This window comes from Hydra vulgaris, chromosome 13 (genome assembly GCF_038396675.1).
Source record: "Hydra vulgaris chromosome 13, alternate assembly HydraT2T_AEP".
Classification (NCBI taxonomy): domain Eukaryota; kingdom Metazoa; phylum Cnidaria; class Hydrozoa; order Anthoathecata; family Hydridae; genus Hydra; species Hydra vulgaris.
In genome coordinates, this window is record NC_088932.1 from 47,323,971 (window position 1) to 47,347,097 (window position 23,127).

The window sequence follows — 23,127 nt, forward strand, 5'->3', positions numbered from 1 at the left end:
GAGTAAAAAAGGTAATTTATATTTTGTTTTTTTAATTCTAAATAATTGTGTTTTTTAGACTAGAAGCTAAAATATATTTGATAACTACATTATACTGCATGTTATTAAAAATGTGAAAAAAATTTGAGTTACACAACGTTTACAAAATGTTTTTTAATATATTAAAAAACATTTTACTGTGCACTTCGAATTTTTTTACACAGTATACTAATTAATGTGTTTTATAGACAAGTAATTTCTTTTTTATAAATAGATAATTTATAAATTTATCTCATATTAGCTCAACACAGATATTCCACAATTGGATCAGCACATATGGTTATGGAAGATTGTGAGGATAGTGAAGATGATGATATTGAAGATTCGGATTCATTTTTCGCTTATACTACTACTTCTTCAAGCTTGACTGTATCAGAATCAGGTTCTGAAGATAATAACACTGAAGAAAGTGATGGCAATCAGTTTACAGACGCTCATCTAGCAGCCACTGCAGAAGATTTTTTAATGCCACCAAAAATAGCTAGAACAATGGGTGGTCTTCCTTATAGACAAAATCAAAAAAAAGCTCAACAGTTAGATCTTATAAGTAATATTTTGCCTGACAAACAACTTCTGAAACAAATCCATCTAGAAATTCAAACCAATAGAAAGATGAGCCGAATATTGTAAAACAAATTCAATTTACTGCTGATCCTGGTTTGAAGATAAACATGAAGAGCAAGAAACCATTAGATTCCTTTAGACTATTTGTTACAGAAGAGCTTATAAATACTATGGTAATTGAAACTAATCACTACGCAACGCAAGAAAGAAATAAGCAGCGTCCCCTCAGAAGAAGCTCACGTTTTAAAGATTGGAAACCAATAAATTCAGAAGATATGCGACAGTTTCTTGGAGTTCTTCTTCATATGGGGTGTGTCAAAATGCCATCTTTAGAACACTATTGGTCTAAGAACAGTCTCTATAGAGTTCCCTTTTTTTCTAGAATAATGCCACGAAATAAATTCCAACTAATGTTACGGTTTTGGCATTTTATTAACAATGAAGATTCAGGTAGTGGATGCTTGTGTAAAATTATTGGACTTCTCGATCACTTAAATAATACAATGGATAACTGTCCTAATAAGAATATATCAATCGATGAGTCAATGATGCTTTGGAAGGGACATCTTGTATTCAGGCAGTATGTGAAAAATAAAAGACATAAGTATGGTATCAAGTTCTATTAGCTTTGCGAATCAGATGGTATTGTACTAAAACTAAAAATCTACTCTGGCAAGACAACTCTTGGTAAACATTTGTTGGGTCAGAGGGAGCTATTGTTTTAGACTTAATGCAAAAATTTCTGGGAAAAGGTTATCACCTGTACACCGATAACTTTTACAATTCCTTTGAGTTAACAAAGCACATGATAAATCAAAAAACATACATTTGTGGTACTTTAAGAACTGACCGAAAGTCAAATCCAAAAGAATGTACAAAAGCAAAATTGAAACAGGGAGACATTATAAGCAGAAGCAGAGAGGGTGTAGTGGTTGCTAAATGGAAAGACAAAAGAGACGTGCTAATGATTAGCAACTTGCATTCGTTGCAAATGATTGAAGTGACAGGAGAGGAGAGAAGAAAATGAAAGCCAATATTATTAAAGATTACTATCAATGTATGTCAGGAGTAGATAGGGCGGAACAAATGGTATCATATTATGATTGGCTAAGAAAGACAATTAGATGGTATAAAAAAGTAGCACTTCATCTCTTTGATACTTTTTTGTTTAATGCTTACTGTCTAAACAGCAAATATGGACTAGATAAAACAATTTCCTTGCTTAAGTTTAGATAATTAATTGTTACGGATTTATTGGGTGAATGTTTGAATGAAATTGTGTCTTGAATCACCAATAATAGCTTCCACTACTTGTCTTCAATACCACCAAATGAAAAGGAAAAATTCACAACAAAACCATGTCAAATCTGCTCTAAAATAAAACGTAAAGAAACATGATATGAATGTGCTGTTTGTGAAAATAAACCTCCGTTATGTATTGGCGAATGTTTCAGAACGTATCATTTAAAAGAATAGGTTTACACTTTAATTTTCATGAAATAAAATTAAAGCATTATCAATATTTTACTTTTATCTGTTTTAAGCTATTCTGTCTTTATCCGGATTTAAATTAGGTTTCCTGGATTTTTAAAATGATTTAAATGTCCGCATTTAAATTAGATTTCTTGGGTTTTTAAAATAAAAACTTGAATGTAATATTTTCTGAAATCAAATGAGAAGCTAAAAAAAAAATGTGAATGTGAATAGAAAAATGGGAATAAAAAAAGTGAATAGACAAAGCCAGTCATGCACAAATATTATTTGAAATAAGTTAGTATAACTATGAGTTTACTCGTAGTTGGCAAACTCATGACACCGGCTTACTACGAATATTCTCGTAGTTGGCAAATATCAAAGTCCCCCTAACTATGTCCCGCTAAGTCCTGCTAATTTCTCTATTAGTAATCAATGAAATACGCCGCCATCTTGGGAGGCCAAAACTGACTTTAAAAAATATGTCGTATACGCTATCCAGTTATATTTTGAGGTCAGTGAAATTTTCAAAAAAACTAATTTTCACCCCACTAGGGTGGGGTTAAAATTAGTTTTTTTAAAAATTTCTCCTGTTACACCCCTACACTTGATCATACATACTTACATACATAGATGCATACATAAATACATAAATACATACAAACATACATACATATATATATATATATATATATATATATATATATATATATATATATATATATATATATATATATATATATATATATATACATATATATATATACATATATATATATATAATATATATATATATATATATATATATATATATATATATATATATATATGTATGTATGTTTGTATGTATTTATGTATTTATGTATGCATCTATGTATGTAAGTATGTATGATCAAGTGTAGGGGTGTAACAGGAGAAATTTTCAAAAAAACTAATTTTCACCCCACCCTAGTATGTATGTATGTATATGTAAATTGTGTTAATATATTCTATGAAAAGATTATGATGACGTATTGTCATCTTTATCTTTTTTGAGCCCCTGTCTATTTAATACTTTATTTAATAAAGATCATTGTAAAAATAAAATGTTATATTTTGTACACAAAAAATGGTATTTAGTGACATTTTTATACTGTCTTCTTTGTTTTATGGATAATTTTTTTTTTATTGTATATATATCTTGATTTTTAATCATTAACAGCGAAATAAATGTAATAAAAGAATGTCCAAGTCTCAAAAAAAAATACATTTAAATTACGGAAAAAAAATCACTTTTGAGTATTTTTTTGTGTTTAAAAGAGTGTTTGGTTAGCATAACATTTTTTTCATTCACCCTCAATTAGTTAAACATAATTTTTATTCGGGTTATTTTGCGAAGCAATGCATTTTTAAAAAACATTTTTAAAAGCATTTTCCATTGATAACATTTTTTTTTTTTAGTTCAGAAGTTCATTTCTTCATTTAATGTATTGTTGTTATCTTTCATAATTCTTTCTTTTTTTGATTTTATAAAGTTGCAAATTACTTATTAATAGTATATCTATTAAAAATGTAAATTTATTATTTTATAAAAAGTCTAATAATTACAAGAAAATTTTTTTACTATATTTGACTTGTGGAAAAAACATTTAAAGGTTCTCTTTACAAACATTAAGTTTCCTTCTTTTGTAAAAGTAAAGCTAATTCTACCAAATTTTCTAGATTTGTAGGAGAAAATGAAAAAAATGGTTTAAACCCTATCTTTCTGTGGAAAACACTAGACCAGGCAAACTATTTAAACATATTAATAAATCATGCAGTTTACGTTTGAAATGTATAATTTCATCACCCTTGACTTCATTAAACAAACGAAATGAACTTGCATCTATGTTTTTATAAAAGTACAGATAAAAACTTTATATATAAATAAAGTTAAACTATTTTCTTACACAAAATAACAATAAAATTATGTTTATTAGCATGAATTTTTAATATTTTGTTCATCCTCCCTTATTTTATATAACTGCACAAAGATGATTTAGATCTGAGGAGTTCCCTGGCCAATTCAAATGTGGAATTTTCAGAGATGCCAATAATTTTTTACTTAATTTTGCAGTGTGTCATCGGGCTCCATCTTGCATAAATATTTTCTTCTGCTTATTTGGAAACCACCCTTTCAATTGAGGTAAAAGATGGATTTTAATGACTTTTTTGTATTGTATCCTGTTTCAATATTCTATCTACAATGTACAGTTGACCAAGGCCTTTTCCACTAATAACTGACCAAAACATTACTTTAGGAGAATGTTTAATTGTCTAGATTATACAATCTATGGAATTTTTAATTGGAAGCCCTTTTCACATATTGACTATTTTGATTCATAATTTCTACGGTAGACTCATCACTAAAGCAAATACCTGGAGAAAACAGAATAAAAATCAAATGCAAACATTGGAATATTAGGGGCGAAAAATTATTTTTTGTATAATAATGATAGACTTGCTGATAATAACAATTCTATATAAAAACAATTTTTATATAAAATGATTATTGTTTTTGAAATTTTTTTATAAATCATTTATTACATATCATATTATCATATTTTGAACTTTTTGAAAATTTAGAAATAATACATATACATTATCATATTTTGAACTTTTTGAAAATCATTTTCTACATTATCATAGATTGATCATATATATCAGAGACATGTGGTAATTCTGAAAATATTTTTAAAAATTTTATTTTTTTTCTGAACAATGTAGAAGGTGTTAGTGGACATTTTAAAAATATGTTTTTTTAAGAATACAAATATCTTTTTAATATTGTGAGAAACTGATGCAAAAATTTTGTCTTTTGCATCAGTTATCTAATTTTGTTATTCTCGACTCTTCTATTTTGTATTCTCAAACTACTTTCAGTCTTTAGGAAAATTTTTGATACTATTGTTAATAAATTTAACTATTCATTTAAGTTTAGTATTCATGTAGCAGAATTGTTTGTAAAGAACATTTCCTCGTTGTTTGAATTTTTCACTTTGGCTCAAGTTTGTCATGGATCTTGTTTTTCTGTCTGCTGGAAAGTAGTAAAAACAAACTAATGTTAAGTTTTTCCTTTTTTTTTTTTTAAACTTAGGATTGCATATTGCACTCTCCCTTCTCTCTCTTTCTCTCTGTCTCTCTCTCTCTCTCTCTCTCTCTCTCTCTCTCTATATATATATATATATATATATATATATATATATATATATATATAATATATATATATATATATATATATATATATGCATGTATATATATATATATATGTACATATATATATATGTATATAAATGTATACACACATATTTATATATATATATGTATACACACAAACATATATATATATATATATATATATATATATATATATATATATATATATATATATATATATATATATATATATATATATGTTTGTGTGTATACAAGGTATATATATAAGGTATATGCCTTAGTAAAAACATAATTTACGTCTGCAACATAAAAACATCACTGCAGGATAGTGGATTAATTATATTGATTTAACGGAGCACACCTTCAAGATTACTGGTACAAACATAAAAACTTCTTTTAATATGAAAGTAAAGCTAATACCAAAGAACTTTCTAAATATATCTGGAAATGAAAAAAAAGGGATTTTCAAATCCTATTCTCAAGGGGAAGATTATTGACAGAGCAGAACCATTTAAACCTGGAGGAAAGTTATGTAACCTTAGCTTAACTGAAAAATACCATATCACTACGTCATCTTTCAAACTGTTAAATAAACAAAATGAATTAATATCAAAATGTTGCCACAAAAACAAATTTGTTGTCTGCTTTAACGTCATCTAAGCTAATACTGTATTGTGTTTTTGTATATAATTTTTGTTGTTGTTATGGTTGTTTGTAATGTCTGATGATCACATAAAGCGTGAAACTCTGAGTTGTGTTTCAAATTTAATTGTATTTTATTATTATTATAATACAAGATTGCATAAAAAACAATTTTTTTGGAGAAAAAAAAAAAAAATCATGTTTAGTCAACTTTTTCAATTAAAAAAAAGCAATAGTCATTTTACTTTATATTAAGTTAATAAATTAATTTTCTATCAACATAACTGGTGTAATTTATCAACCAATACATCATTATTTAGTGTACTGTATATAAAAACAAGCTTTGTCGCTTTTTCTACTCCAATCTTGATTCTTAACTTGGAATGAAAAAGCCTAAAAGTCAAAAAATTCTTTCAATTTCAGCATTAGAAGTTGGTGCATTTAACAAACCTTCAATATCCATGATAATGAAACATTATCAAAGTCCAAAGATTTTAGAGATTTCCACCATTCTATTGGTGATACATTTTTTAAAACAAATTCACACATATAGATTTTATCAAATGGAGCAGATTTGGCTTTTAACTTGAATATTATTGGTAACAAGTTTTTAAATTCTTTATCTGCAAAGGTCATTGCAGCTTCATTTTCCTATTCATAAAGATTAGATCTAAAATATCTAGGATCTAGCATGTTTGCAAGGAAATGAGCATCACTGACAGTCTTATTATTTTTATTTTTTTTTCAATTGATAAAAATGATAACTTGTTTATCAGCTTTTTGAAAATTTCAACAGCGCCACTTATTTTTGTTCAATCTATTTGCAACTTATCAAGAACTCCAACTATTTTAATATATTTAACAAATATTCAGCTTTTCATTTTATCTATGTCACTTACTTTTCTATTGATCATGGGATTCAAGTCTCTATTTTTTCAAACATTATCAAAATGATTCTCCAGTTATTGACATATTCTCTATAATTTGCTCCATCTCGATAATTATTTTGTATATATTTTATCATTTGTGTAATATGCTTGCTCACATTTACAATGTTAAGATCATTTGCTGAAAAATTTAGAATATGAGCAGTACACCCATCAGTTATTATTATATCTCCTTCAGATGGCAATACTTGCATTGATTTCATATTAGCTGCATTGCCTGTCACAAAGCTTTTTACTGTGCATCCAAATTTATATGTTACAGATTTGTTAAATGACAATAAAAAATGTAATAATAAATTTTATTATTTAATATTAAAAAACAAAAAAATTGAAACAAAATAGACATTTCACAATATGTACATATACAAAATAACACTTCTAGATTTGTTTTTATTAATTAGTAAATGAAACTTATTTTTCGTTAATTTATTTTTTTGTGGTAGTTTAAAAAAGTAAATGTCAATAAATAAAATAAAATAATAAAGCTAATTTTATGACCTCAAAATCACGATGAGCTACTGTGCTAAGCTGTTTTTATTTAAAACAAGGCCTGGAATAGCTGATATTTAAATCAAAATGAAAGTTAAATAGTAAATGCGCATATTAAATGCTTATATTTGATTCGAATAGTTATTGATTATATTATACATAGAAAATAACTATTTGAATATATGCATAATATATTATCTTATATATAAACAAAAACTATTTGAATATATACATAATATATTATATTATATATAGATATAAATATTTTATTATATTATATATAGATATAATATATTGTTATATATAAACAATAATTATTTGAATAGAAGGTGTAAGCATTTAATAGGTGTAATTACTCTGATTTTAATTTTGCAAATGCTACCCTTTTTGTAAATATTGATCAAAAAATTGTTTCTTTTATGAACATTTATTAACTACTAAAATTAAAATTACTTAAATATAGTTACTAAATGTTTAAAATAGTTTAAATAATTTTCAGTATATAAGGAAGCATTTGCAACTTGAGCATTTATTAAAATCTTAAATAAAATAGTTTTTCTTTACGTAAATAAAAAAGCATGTTTATGTCTACCGCTAATTTATGTATTCAAAGAAATGCGCTTTAAAACAAGACACTAGTTTAAAACAACTCATTATCTTCTGATAAAACTAAAGGCAAACACAAACAAAATGATATTTAAAAATCATTGCAATCACAACGGTTTTAACTGGGTGGGGAGAGGGAGGCTACCAAAAGAACTTACTTTCTCCCCTCCCCAACCACTTTGTCAAAAAAAGATAGTATTCCCAAATAAAATTTAAGTATGTCACTGATATATAAATAATATACTTATATATATACATTTCTAGCACACATCTACATACATATTCTTTTCTTTTCTTTAAATAATTCACCTCCCCAAAGCCGTGAAGGCCACTACAGATGAGGAGGCTACTTGTGGTTATCACCCTCTCTCAACTCTATAACTCCGAAACACGAACCTTGAAGAACAAGGCCGCTGCGCGGAGAAACAAGTTGAGCGCGGTACTACCAGGGACGTGGTGGGAATCGAACCCGGAATCTCTCGCTTATGAAGCGAGCGCTCTACCACTACACCACTACCGCATTATATTAATGCATTATATTAATTATATTACCATATACACCATTACCGCATTATATTAATTACATTAATTAATTATATTACCATATTAAATTCTATATAAATATATATATCTTTTCCCACAATTAAAAAACAAATAGGCCAAAATAATAACATACTGTAAATTTAAAATAGATAAAAAAATAATTTTAAGAAACATCTTTATGATTTTAACATCTTTATTGCTTAAATAAGTGCATTCACATTTACATAAAAGTATTTACATGAAATGAAATGATATAATTCTATTTGTAAACACAACTCTTGTTTACTTTTCTTCTGTAAATTTAAAGTTGTTTAAAAAAATTAGTTTGGTTTAAATTAATACTTTTTGGTTTATTTTAAACCATTTGTTTAAACCATTTGGTTTAAACCTATCAAACCTGCTCTAATATAATATATATTTGCTCTGCTTTTGTATTGAGCTCTGTCTACCAAAAAATTACATCTATTATTATTATTATTATTATTATAATATATATATATATATATATATATATATATATATATATATATATATATATATATATATATATATAAATATATATATTTATATATATATGTATGTATGTATATATATGTATGTATGTATATATATATATGTGTGTATATATATACATACATATATATATGTGTGTATATGTGTATATATATATATATATACATACATACATACATATATATGTGTATATATGTATATGTATATGTATATATATATATATATATATATATATATATATATATATACATACATACATATATATATGTGTATATATATATATATATATATATACATACATACATATATATATGTGTATATATATATATATATATATATATATATATATACATATATATATATATATATATATATATACATACATACATATACATATATATATATACATACATGTACATATATATATATACATGTGTATATATATATATATATTCATATATATATATATATATATATATATATATATATATATATATATATATATATATATATATATATATATATATATATATATATATATATATATATATATATATATATATACATACACATATACATGAATGTTATTATTATTGTTATTAATATTAACATTAATAGTAATTCTATATTATTTATAAAATTACTGTTATTGTTGTTTTTAAAGGTTATATAAATGATTATGATTACAAAGAGTTTTAAAAAATTTCATGTTGTTATGTTATGTTGCAATGATTTTTAAAGATCTTAATAAAATATAAATTCAACATTTTGATAAAGAAAGTTTTTTTTATCAAAATATTACTTTTGTAGTTTTTATTATATAGTTTTATAATTTTATATTATATAGATATTATATTTTATATTATGTAGCTTTTTTTTAAATATTATTTTTGTTATTTTAAGGTATGTATATTTGTATTTCCAATTAACAATTGTTAATTTTGTTTCAACAAATTTTAACTAAACTAAATGATAACAATATTTTCCAAAATAACAATTTTACGAATAATTTCTTTAGAGCAAACCTGAAAAACTTGTAGTTGCTTATGTTATTTATCTTGAAGGTCAGTATAGAGTACAACCTGATATATTTGACATCACTGAAGTTTCTCAATGGGTTATGCTAATGACAAATAAAGGGTTTCGATCTCCTCTGGATCAATCTAATCCAATATACCTGACACCTCAATATGGAAATGAAATTGATCTAAAATTATCTTTTCCTTGTAAATATTATTTTTAGTACTTTAATAATATTTTTTTTTAATTTTTTTAATACAAAAAGTTATTTTGTAGAAATAATTAGAGCAATACTTAGAATAATTAATGCATAATTGTAATAATTAATTTTTTTATTTGATATTAAACATGGTCTACTACACTGTCAGGCCATCTAAACATGGGTTTTTAAAAAATTGCTGACAAGTTTTTTATTTTTGAAAGCATTTTTTTTCTTTCTGTTTTTAAAAATAATGAGTTCATTAGATATTAATTATCATAAAATAAAGACTTTTAAAGTAATAAAACTTTTTAAATTAAAACATGTGTATTAAATGTAAAGCAGTCATGTTTTATTAGAAAAAGTAAATCTCACTTTTTTATGGTGCTAAAAACTTTATGAAAAAAACAATTTCTTAAAAAAAAAGTTATCAATAGCATACCAACTAGAGAACAGGTTTTAAAAAAACATTTTAAAAAAAATTTGATTTACTGCTTAAGTTATCGTTGAAAAAAAATAGTAACAACAAAACCACCGAAAGTTTTTATTGTTTCAATTGTTTGCATTGTTTGATCATATAAAAATTGGCACTTAAACTTGTTCCTGGTAATGCCTTATATAAAAACTATTTTCCAAAATAAAGTGCAGCTAGCATACATTAATAAAACATTAGAACAATGTTGCGAGTTGTGTTGGCACAGCAGCGGTTACATTCATAACTACAATTGTAAAATTTCCAAATGTAGTTGCACAGATATTACTATACTTAGAAACATGAAAAGATGGAAGGGATCGTCCATGATTTATGCAACACAAAATTGCAAAAAATGTAAGTAGGAGATCATTTTGCTCTTCTGCGCAGCGGTTTTTGCTGGGCTTGAAAACTTGTTAATATTCTTGGTTTAATTAAAGACTGTGAGGGAAAACTTCTAATCCTTTGTATTTTGTCTATAAGTTTAATTTTGCATTATGTAATTTATGGACGATCCCTAATTACATATGTAGTTATTAGGTATTAATAAGTTTTTAGATATTGTTTGACGAATGTTATTATACCTCAGTGTATTTAAAGATGGTATTTAAAGATACCTCAGTGTATTTAAAATGCGGTAGTGATGTAGTAGTAAGAGCGCTCGCTTTGTAAGTGAGAGGTTCGGAGTTCGACTCCCACCACGTCCCTGGAAGTACCGCGCTCAACTTAGTTTCTCTGCGCAGCGGCCTTGCTCGGCAAGGTTCGTGTTTCGGAGTTGAGAGAGGGTTGCACCACGAATAACAACTAAAAAAAGTAAAAAAAAAAAAACACAAAAAAATGAGTAGCCTCCTCGACTGTAGTGGCCTCCCTCGGGCCTTGGGGAGGTGAATAATCTAAAAAAAAAAAAAAAAAAGATGTTGTTGGACAGATGTAGTTATACCTCATTATATTTACAGATGTTGTTGGACAGATGTTATTAGACATAGCAAAAACTGATGTTGTTACCGTGACTCTCACCAACAAAAAACCAATGTTGTCGTTATAATTTAAGATGGCTTTTTAAAGTTGAGTTTTGTTTATATACTTTATATATATATATGTATATATATATATATATATATATATATATATATATATATATATATATATTATATATATATATATATATGTATATATGTATATATATATATATATATATATATATATATATATATATGTATATATGTATATATGTATATATATATATATATATATATATAGATATATATATATATAGATATTTATATATACATATTTATATATACATATATATATATATATATATATACATATATATATATATATATATATATATATATATATATATATATATATATATAGAGAGAGAGAGAGAGAGAGAGAGAGAGAGAGAGAGAGATATCTATATATATGTATATATATTTTTATAGTTTACGGCTAAGAAAACGTGTTGTGGTAAAATTGGTTCTTCACTTGTTTGTGGTTTTAAAGCTGACAAAATTAAGTTAGATTATGTCAAAATGCATTAATTTAATTGTGGGAAGTAATTAAACCACAAAAATGCAAATTAAAAGACTAGGATGTTTTTACTTTTATTTTTTAACTGTATAACATGCGCAGAGTACTGCTCCATCAACTATTTTATAGCCTGACTTGCAATGAAGTGCTGCTATATCGACTGACAAATAGCTCGATTCGCATCGGAGTGTTGCTACATCAACTGAGGGTTTGTTTGGGGCAGGCAGTCCATCAAATAGTTTAAAAAAAAAAGTTTTTCTGCTCCTTAAAACAAAAATAACCTAAAATGGACATTTTATGGTAAAAGCTTAAAGATGACCATGCAAGAGTATATGTATGTGTATATATATAAATAAGTTTTGAATGGAATTAGAGCTACTGTAAAATGTGTTGCCAGTAAAAGTGTTGGGAAAAGTCTGCAATTGTTACAGCTAATGATTTGGCAACAGCTACTAATAGTTTAAAAAATTGTGTTATATTACTGGCTAAAAAAGAAATAAGCGATTCAAATTTTTTGCATTATTGGTCACACTCCTCCATATATTTTTTTAAAACTTAATTGAGCAAATATTTTGAAAAAAGCAAAGTTATTGATAGACTTGGGCAAGCAACTTTCAACTAGAGTTGTATAAAATAAAAGAAGATAACAACGGATTGGAAATTTATCAATATCGCCTCAATATAAATTATTATATTTAAAAATTTTACAGTAGGTATCTAGACATTTATTTGTGTTCCAATATTTTTTTATTATAAAATCAGCTTTATAAATAATATAAACTAATTCCACAAACTATTGAGTTAAAATTAGATTTATTTTGTGTTTTATTTTTAAATATAATTAAAATATTGTGTAGATGACTGTTGTGTGGCTAGCTACATGGTTTTTAGAAAAACTTTTTTGACCTGTAATCATTATCAAGTTTTAAAATTTTTTATAAATAAAATTGGAAAAATAATTGTTTTTTATGTTAAAAATGGTTTTATGAATATATAAATAGTTTTGGAGAAAAGTTAGTTCAAAGTTTAAACTTTGAAAAGAAACTTTTATGTTACACAATGTAAATGAACAATTCTTTTACTTCCACTTTTGTTAAATTTTTTTGTTATCTTTTTTTTTCATTGAATTAAACAAACTAATCATTATTTGCATATCAATGAAAATAAAAAATTGCTAAATATTTTATTTATTCAGATTTATCATATATCATTGACCCTAAAACTATGAAAAGTATTTTTACTTGATTAAATTTTTTTTCTAATCTGAAAGTACTTTTTATGATCTAAGATTAAGATTAAATCTGAGAGTTTTTTCTAATCTGAGAGTATTTAAGACCATCCTTTGAAGATCTGTATGAAAAAAACAGTCTAAAACTTCGTTTTTTGTTGATACCAAATACCTGTGAAAACTGTTTACACTTACAATCTGCTGATACATTTGACAACTTAAGTGTTCCAAAATTTATTTTACATTAAGAAATAATTTATCTTGTGTTGTTATATTACTTTTTTCTTACAAATTTCTTACAATTAAATGAATATTATTGGTTGTATTAGTTATTTCCATACTGCAATATACTATCGGAATTCTTTACGAATTGATCACAAGAAAAGTATTACTATTGAACAGATGTTAAGTATGTGCTCTTAAGCATTTATTGATAAAAAAAAATGTTCTTTTGATATGTAAAGTACTATGGTCAGCTACACAATACGGTAACAATATTGTGTAGCTGACCCATAATACTCTACATATCAAGTTACTTGGTTCTAAAGTGATGTGTCACTAGATGCAGAGGTAATCACAGTAAGCTCTACATCCAGTGACGCAATACTTCAGAACCAATTTTAATTAATCTTACTAAATTGGTTCTAAGTAAATTTAGTGTAAATTAAATATAATTGAAATTTGTCTCATTAAATTGAAAGTCATCAAACTTTCTTTTTAATGCTTCCTTTTACAAATCAATTTAAATAAAACTTACCTACAGTTTTTTTAAAACCTGTATGATTACTTGGCATGTCAGTATTGTAGGCCATAATATTAAATCACAAATATTTTTTTTTTTTTTTTTCCTTTAAATAATACAAAAAAAAAACTTGAAGGTTTCAAAATTTTATCAACATTTTTTTGCAAATAACAAACTGTTTTTCTTACAGCTGGTGATTGGACATTAATTGATGATTGCTATATTTCTGGTTGTTCACAAAAAGAAAAAGAATCCATGCTAAGCTTTATGTTGTCATTGTCTTTAAAAAAAAGTTTTTTTATTCGAAAATCAATTAAAAGTTTACATGTGTCAGATTTGGTGAGAAACATTTTAAATTATTGTCACTATTTTAATTATGAGATTTTATATATTATTATCAACTTACTATATACTAATTTTTTTTTCAAACTAGAACAGAAGCGTTGCTACAAATGTAGCAAAAAGGTAGTATTTACTACACATATAACTATTTTTTCATTCCTAATGTAAGTTCTAAAAGTCTTAAATTATCCCAAAATATTTGAATATTTATAACATTTTATATTGACAAATTAATTTATATTATTAGATCATTTATAATAAGACAATGAAGAAGGTCCTAAATTCTATGTATTCTTGAATTTTTCTTGCTCTTTAAAAGGTAAATTCTGAACTTTTTAAATGGTAAATTCTTTAAATTCTTCAAATAATAAATTCACTCTTTAAATTGTTAATTCTGAATTATAATCATTATTTTTAGATTGTTAAACCACTTTTAAATAAATTATGATTAGCAACAAGATATTTGAGGTTTCTAGGTATAAAACTGGAAACCAATTATATTTATTTTAATAAAGCTTTGCTATTGTGAAATGTTTGCATGTTAATTTTACTTGCTTAAATTGATGATAACTGCTACCTGTGAACTTTATTATTTAAAATTTAAAATTTTCTAGACTTGTTTAATGAGTTTTTTTCTTGGGATTGGAAAATAAGTAATACACAGCTAATGCAAACAAAGTTTAATAATTTAACTAGGTTACTCTGCATTTAAAACTTTAAGACTGGTGTCTTATGTCTGCAAATACACTAAAAAAATGCCAAATAGTTTTTATACTTTTAAATTTTCATAAATTTAAAAAATTATTATAAATTATATTAAAACTACTGCACCGATTGAACCAAAATTTTCCTTTTTTGATTGAAATATTTTACTTTAATACTTAATTACTATTTTTAATTAACTATTTGTTTTTAGTTCACTAAGTTTAAGAAAAATAATTAATAAATATGATGCACTTTGATTGGATAATTAATATTATTTCCTTACCTGTTGTTTTGGTAATTTAGTTTTATAGATTAATTGATTATGTAATCTTCTGTTTTTAAATGGTCTACCAATTATCTAGTATTTGCTTCAAGCCAGTATTTGCCTGTTAATTATGTTAATTATGTGCATAAATATTCTGATTACTTTTTTTAAATGTGTTAAAAAAATTGGTCTAAAAGTTATTGAAACAATAACTTTTAAATCTCTTTAAATATATCTTGAGGCTTCAAAACCTTACGAACTTTGGTCTAGTTGCTTGAGGGACCTTAAATTTTGCTTTCACTGCTTTGTAGAAGTTAGGCCACTGATACTACACACAGATAAAGATATTTGCATAAATAGTTTTAAATTTTTCATGCCAATATAAAATATTGTAATTCTTTAAACCAGTGCAGGATTAAGACTTTTAGGGTCTGGGGATATTCTTAAGCAGATGGGTAACAAGCTCAGTGTTAAAGCTGCTGCTGTTTTTTATATAAATCGATGATTTATATAAAAAAATACAAGTAATAAAAAATTTTTGTAAATTGTATGCCAATGACATGAAAATTATATTTTGGTGATTTCAAATAACAAGGATAACTGTGTATTGATAGAAAATTTATTAAACCTTAGTAAATGGAGTGAAAAATGGTAATTACACTTTAACAAAGAAAAATGTAAAATTATGCATATATAGTTTTAAATTTTTCATGCCCATATAAAATATTGTAGTTCTTTAAACCAATGCAGGATTAAGACTTTTAGGGTTTGGGGATAGTCAACTAACAGGCAATGAAAATTAGTATACTATGCGAAAAACATCTTTTGAACAATATTTAGATGTTCTAATATAAAATGGCAAATTCATGAAAATAGGATTTACACGGTTTTTCAAAAAAAGTAAACAGAATATTAGGTCAAATAAAGTATTGGGTAATGGGTAGGGTTGTCTATGTTGGTCTATAAAGTAATGTGGGTCTAATCAACATTGATCAGTTTTTCAGAAGAAAGGCTTTAGGTAAAAGCTTTCTTTTTTCTGTATGTTAAAAGAGGTTAAAACAGCACTCTAAATTTTAATTATCAGCTTATTACTCAAATTCTTAGGTATATTTTTTGTTCAAAATCGTGCGTACATTTAAACAGAGATTTTCATCGAAAACAATAAACTTCAAACAAAGGTATTAAAATGGGGTCTAACACATATAGAATATTTTATCTTGAAAAAAAATTACCAAATAATTAGGTTCAATTAGTTTTAAGACGGAATGATGAATAGTTTATTTGAAATATGCAACATTGTTAGGTGAAGTATTATGGGTCTATATGTCAATGTGTATTGTGCTGTTAAGAATCTAATGCTTATATAACAATAAATACTTTTAAAATGAAAATTAGTAAAAGTTAGAAGACTGACTTTGTTTCTGGATTTATTTTTCTGTAGTCATGTTACTATGGATTTATTTAGATGACTATTAAAGATGTAATGATGTTATGTTTTTTAATTGAAATTAGTAGATTGCACCACTTAGCAGTTTTGAAGCACTGCACATTCAATTTTTATTATATAATCATGTCATTTTTATAGGATGATGAATCTTTAATATATAACGCAAACACTTTTGGATATTTTTCAATTGAGCTTTCATTTTAACTTCTTCCTTAAACATTATTTCATCATGCTTTGACTTTTTATAAGTACTTCGACTTTTAAATTTGAATATCATATATTCAATATAGAGAATCTTAAATTGATTTATTCTATATACTTAGAGAATTGGTTTAATAAAAAACTATGGAAATTGAACCACAAGGAAGCTCTTTATTCTTTGGAGATTTTTTGTATTGCTAATATAGCGCTTTGAACAAGTAAATTTCTTTTTTAAAACATTAAGTACTATTAGGTTTAAATTTTTGATCAAATAATTTAAGTATAATACATATTCAATGACTTATTAGCTATAAGTTGGTATAATTCATTGAAAAAATATAAAAATATGGCTTAAAAAATGTAACTAAATAGGGTAATATGGGTCTACTGAACACAACTTAAACTGGTGCTCCTAATCATTTTTTGATGTAGTTTACTAAAAACAATGTCTTATCATGATTTTAAGTTTTCTTCAAATAATAAATTGCTTTGCTATATATTTTTTTCGCTTAATATCAATAGTAGCTGGAAAATGGCTTAGATTACCCCACCCTACCCTACTTAGATAAAAACCTAATGAGACTGCTGTACTGTTTATTAGTTCAACCCCATTTGGAATTTGTTTCACCAATTCGAAATCCTTATTATAATAAAAGACAACAACAATATAGAACAAGTACAACAAATAGCAAGAAGAATTAAATGTTTAAAGGGTATATGTTATCAAGAGCAATTAAAAGAATGTTATGAAGAGCAATTAAAAGAATTTGGATTTACACAATTAGAAAAATGAAGAGGCAGAGGGGATATAATATAATATTAGAAATAAAATAAGATAATCATAAAGTAAACTAGAGAAACCCACCAACAAACTTATATCCAAAAATAAGAAGTCATATTCAATGGCTGCACAAGCAAAATTTTTTAGAAAAAAGTTTCAGAAACAAGAGTCTATTTCTTTACTAATAAGTTTGTGAATTAATGGAATGTATAGATTGTATCTGATGAATATCTGACAATATTATTATTTCTTTTTTAAATATTGTTGTACCCTTTTTCAGGCAATACTTTATTTGACCTAATATTCTGTTTGCTTTTTTTTGCAAATTATTTAATCAGAAAGCATTTGAATTAATTATTATTTTTAATTCTATCATTTTAAAAAATAAAAGCAGTTTAATAATGTGTAAAAAGCAGAATGACATATGACAGATTTGAGAAAATGGAGATACAACTAGCTGTTGGTTTTTTAATTTATTTATTTTTTATTAATTTTGTCCTTTTTTTTTCTTTCCAAGTGAACACATTGATGCCTTAAAATTCTCTCCTGTCTTCATGTTTTCCTGACCCATTAAAGATTATAGTTTTTAAGAATTCTGTCAGGTGTGTTCTGTCAAGTGTTCTATCAAATTCTTTCTTGCTCTTTACCTCTTTTGTTTACTTTCTCTTACTGACTTGAATAGTTGTTGCTTGCAACCATCTTGGTTGTGAATTCATTAAACAAATATTTGTATTGTGAATTAAGTGGGAAAATTTGGTTCAAATGATTAACTGGAAAAAAGTTTTGGTCAGATTAAAAACGTTTTTTTGATAATTCTCCTAAATAAAGCTTGTAAATCATTTTGTTTATTAACAATCTTATTGTCATTTTTTTTTAATTTTTTACATTATTGTCATTTTTTTTAAATAATGCTTTTATATGCTTAAATATATGCTAAGCTCCACCATTGAGTCTTACAATCATAAATCATAGAATTAGGCTTCAGTTCTTAAAATTAATTTAATCTCTTAACTTAGTTATTATTATCTTGATGTTTCTATTAAAAATTGAAACATCAAGATAAGCTCAAACTGGATATTATTTGACTCATATAATATCCAGTTTTTGTCAACTGCTGATGGTAGGAGTGAACACATAAAACAAAACAAAGAAAAAAAAAGTATTGATACATAGAAATTTCATATAGATTTAATTACTAAAGTTAAAAAAAAAAATTTAATAGTTTATTTAACAGGTTTCATATAGTTAGAATCAGTAGAATAAAGTTAAAAAACGTTATGATCTTTAAAAAAATTGGATTTATTTTTTTAAATAGCATAACTATTTATTTAATTATATTCAAAAGGTTATGCTATTTAAAAAATTAGTAAAATAATATTTTATTATGAATTTCTTTCCCAAGCTTTAACTTGTTAGTTGGCTTTTTTTTTTTTTTTTTATAAAAATGATGGTTAAATTCTTATCCTCTTTTTTTGGCGTTGTATTGTATTTCATGTTATTGTTATTTTTGTGTTGTTTTGTTATCTATTTTAATATTTGTTTTTAATATTTTGTTTTAATATTTTGTTTTGTGTTTTTGTCACTCCGCAATTAAAATTATGAAGCGTCATTTATTTAATCTTGTTACTGCTGCTACTAATACGTGTGGCTTTGCTGAAAATCATCTAAAACTTGTATAGATTAGAAGTGTTTAGAACTTTAGAACATTTTGGAAATTTCCAGAATATTTGTGACGACTTTAGAATATTCTGGAACAATTAAAAAAATTCTAGACAGTTAAGAGTATTCTAGAACAGTTTAGAAGATTCTGGAACAATTTAGAACATTCTGGAACAATTTAGAATATTCTAGAACAAATTAGACTGTGTATATAAAGCTGCTTATCTAATTTTGTAGTTATTACAGAAGCAACACATGGCGACGTACAAGCCTAGCGATGGTAGCATCCAGAAGAACAAGGATGTCTGCACCAATAATCTGGTAAAATTTGATGACTCATAAAAGAAAAAGAATGGTCCCTTTGGAAGAATATTTACTGGAAGAAAAGTGCAGAATGCCTCTCCAAAAGCAAATTATCGGGCGCTACCATTTCCTTGGACCGAAAATCAAAGGAAGAAAGGAGCGAATAGTGGAAATTTCTAAAGAAGTCACAAAATTGTGTAAGAACAAACTGAATTTTCCTCATGTATCAGATTAAGTTATACAAGCAAAGCTTGATAAAATACTGAAATGTTATGATGAATGTGTCAAGTGGGGAAGCTACAAACCCCTTGATGAAATTTTTGATAATACTAAAGTGGGTGGAACATGGTTATCTTCTGAGGACAAGCGATTGTACCATATCCAAGTGGAAAGCAAAGGATCAGTGGGATACTCTACTAGCCAAGCAGCCAATTAAGAAATGATCCATCCCTCTAAAAAACAAAAACTTTTTAATAAGTCATACAACTCATTATCTTACTATCCTGCTTTTAGTGATTCTGACTCTGAGGCTGAAGACAGTGAATATGAAAACGATGATGAAGAAGAAGAAGAAAATGATGAGGCTACTCCTACACCAAGAAGAAAACATCATAAAAGCAAAATTACAGTCAAGTTTGTGACCTACACAAGAGTATCAACAAACAAACCTGCTAACATATGCAAGCAGTTAGCTCATGAAGGCATTGACATCCCAACTCCATGTCAATCAGATATTTACAAGTCAACATTCAAAAAGGCAATTGAGCTGAAAAAAGAAATGATTGAAAAGTTGCATATGGAAAGTTGATCCTTACACTTTGATGGCAACCACATCAACAGAGTCGATTATCAAGTGGTTGTCCTTAAAAATGAAAGAAGAGAAATCAAATTGGACGTCCTGGGCTTGGTAGATGGCAAGGAAAAACTATTGCTTAAGGAATGTCTAAAGTCCTCATTGAATTTCACCTATGGAATTCAATACAGATAATTGTTGCAGATTCCACCAGCGTTAACACTGGAAAAAAGAATGGTGTTGTTGTAATATTGCAACGAATGTTTACAAAGAAACGCATTAACAAACCTCAGTTTATCAGTTGTCAACACCATGTATTAGATAGAATCCTCTGTTTAGTGATGGATGAAGACCTTGGAAGTAAAACACAATCGCTGAACATTGAATATCGATTTGTGCATCAACTGTTGAAGGAGTACGAACAACTGAAAACACAGTTTGATAACGGAATAGAAGTAGTTTTCGAAACATCAAGCTGGAGAGATAGTATAAAATTTTTATTTCATCTCACTCGTGTGTTCCGATTTTTTGATGATAAGGGACATTTTCCATTGATCAGGTTTCAGAAATTACCCAACATCAGAAATGCGAGGTGGAATTCCAGAGCTATACTAGCAACCCGGCCTTCATTTTAATTCCTTCAACACGGACAGTTCTGTAGAGAGTGTCATTTTATATTGTATGGCTGGGCAGACCATTGGTGTACAGATTGACTGTACAACGAAAATGACTTTAATAACTTGGCTAAAGTACTGAATCCATGCAAAAAGTCTTTAAGCTCTTTGAAAAATCACAAGTGAGAGCCTTCCATACCACAGATCCTCAGAAGTAATCAATATGCAGAGCGCGCAATCAAAGTAATGAAGGAAATGTATTTGTCATGCAAAAATAAAGTCAAATTGCACCTTCTATTCCTTCTATGCAAGAGCAAGAGCAAGGTCAGCAGTCTGAGTCATTTTTGGATTGAAAATTTGTTGTATAACATGACTATGACATTCTAAATACATTTGAATACATTGTAGTACTAATGTCAAAATCGATTTTTCAATGGCGGGGTGAACTTTTTTCAAAAGATATGCAAATAATAGTTCGTTTCTTGCTTTTTAGGTAAAAGTTCATTGAATTACAGTACAGGAGCATGGGGTCCAAAAAAGTCATAACCCTATTACATATATTGTTCACAAGAATAGCTTAACCAGCTGTTCAGGTTTGCTTCATTAGTAGTCCCTAACCATGAGTATTGGTGGTCCATAATTAGCCAGTAGTTTGTGCAATAGTAATCAAAATAATAATATTGTGCTCGGATATTGATCAGATACAATCTATACATCCGACCATCTACATACTTTTTCACAGTGTAGTTAATGATAACACAGAAAATGTTAAAAATGAGACAACAATTACTAATTCATGATGATGTTAATGTGGTTAAATATCATTTCTTGGCTAATATTTTTGAACAAAGAGTTATGTATTGATTATGTGAACAAAAAATTTGTTGATTAATTATTGATGTTGCTTCATCTGTAGGAGTTAAAATTAAATCTTCATCTTTTCATAGTAGAGTATGAAAAACTTTTCAGAGTAGAGTATTCAAACAGCAGAAATCCTAAGGTTTAAGGAGGAATTAAGTTTCTGCTCAAATTATTTATTCAGAAAGCATTTGAATTAATTATTATTTTTAATTTTTAACTTTAGTTTGAAAAGTTCTCTGTGACAACAGTTAATTTTTAACTTTATATGTTTGGGTTTTTGAACCAGCAAGTGACGGGGGATCAATTTTTCTAAGAACTTGACTTTTATCGTAAAGCATCACACCAGGTTTAGTTGGCCAAACCCATGAATTCCCAAACAAATGTTTTTCAACTGTGGATACTAAAACTTGATTTGAGCTTCTTTTACTTGTCCAGGAAATTCTGATGCATTGTAATTAATGACACACCAATCACCCACAGAAAGTGTCATTTGAACTGTGACCATTTTCATCTATTTGATGTAAGTGATCTGAAAATAAAATGGTGCTCTTTATTTCGTCCAAAGCTGCTTCTCGCAGCATGATTTCGCCGCGTTGATTTACTGCGACACAATGAATTGTTTTTATGCCTTCAACATCTTTTACATTGCTCCATGGGTTGAATTTGCTGGTTAGCTTATCAATCTCTTCTTGCTGAACATAAAATTATTGTTTTAGGCATTAACATGGTTGCCAATTCAGCAAAATCTTTAGATGATTGAACAATGGTGTTAGCTCCCTTTGACATAATTTTTTGACGTACGAGGTATTTTGCTTTCACACCAATTGCATCAATTACCCCCTTTCCATGGGAAGTGGCGAAATACTTCCACTGAAAATTTTTGTGATATCGACAGACCAGAAGTTATAACAAATGCAACTTGTATTTATTTTTAAATTCAGACAATGG

At 26.4% G+C, this 23,127-nt stretch overlaps 1 protein-coding gene across 1 annotated transcript in view; it reads left to right on the forward strand.

Annotated features, from left to right (window-relative positions):
• LOC100211694 (uncharacterized) overlaps positions 1–23,127 on the forward strand; it is a 127,018-nt gene that overhangs the window by 87,122 nt on the left and 16,769 nt on the right. Inside the window, exons 18-19 of the mRNA XM_065816387.1 lie at positions 10,030–10,237; positions 14,399–14,547. Coding sequence (XP_065672459.1) covers positions 10,030–10,237; positions 14,399–14,547 — 357 coding nt within the window. The remainder of the gene's footprint in view (positions 1–10,029; positions 10,238–14,398; positions 14,548–23,127) is intronic.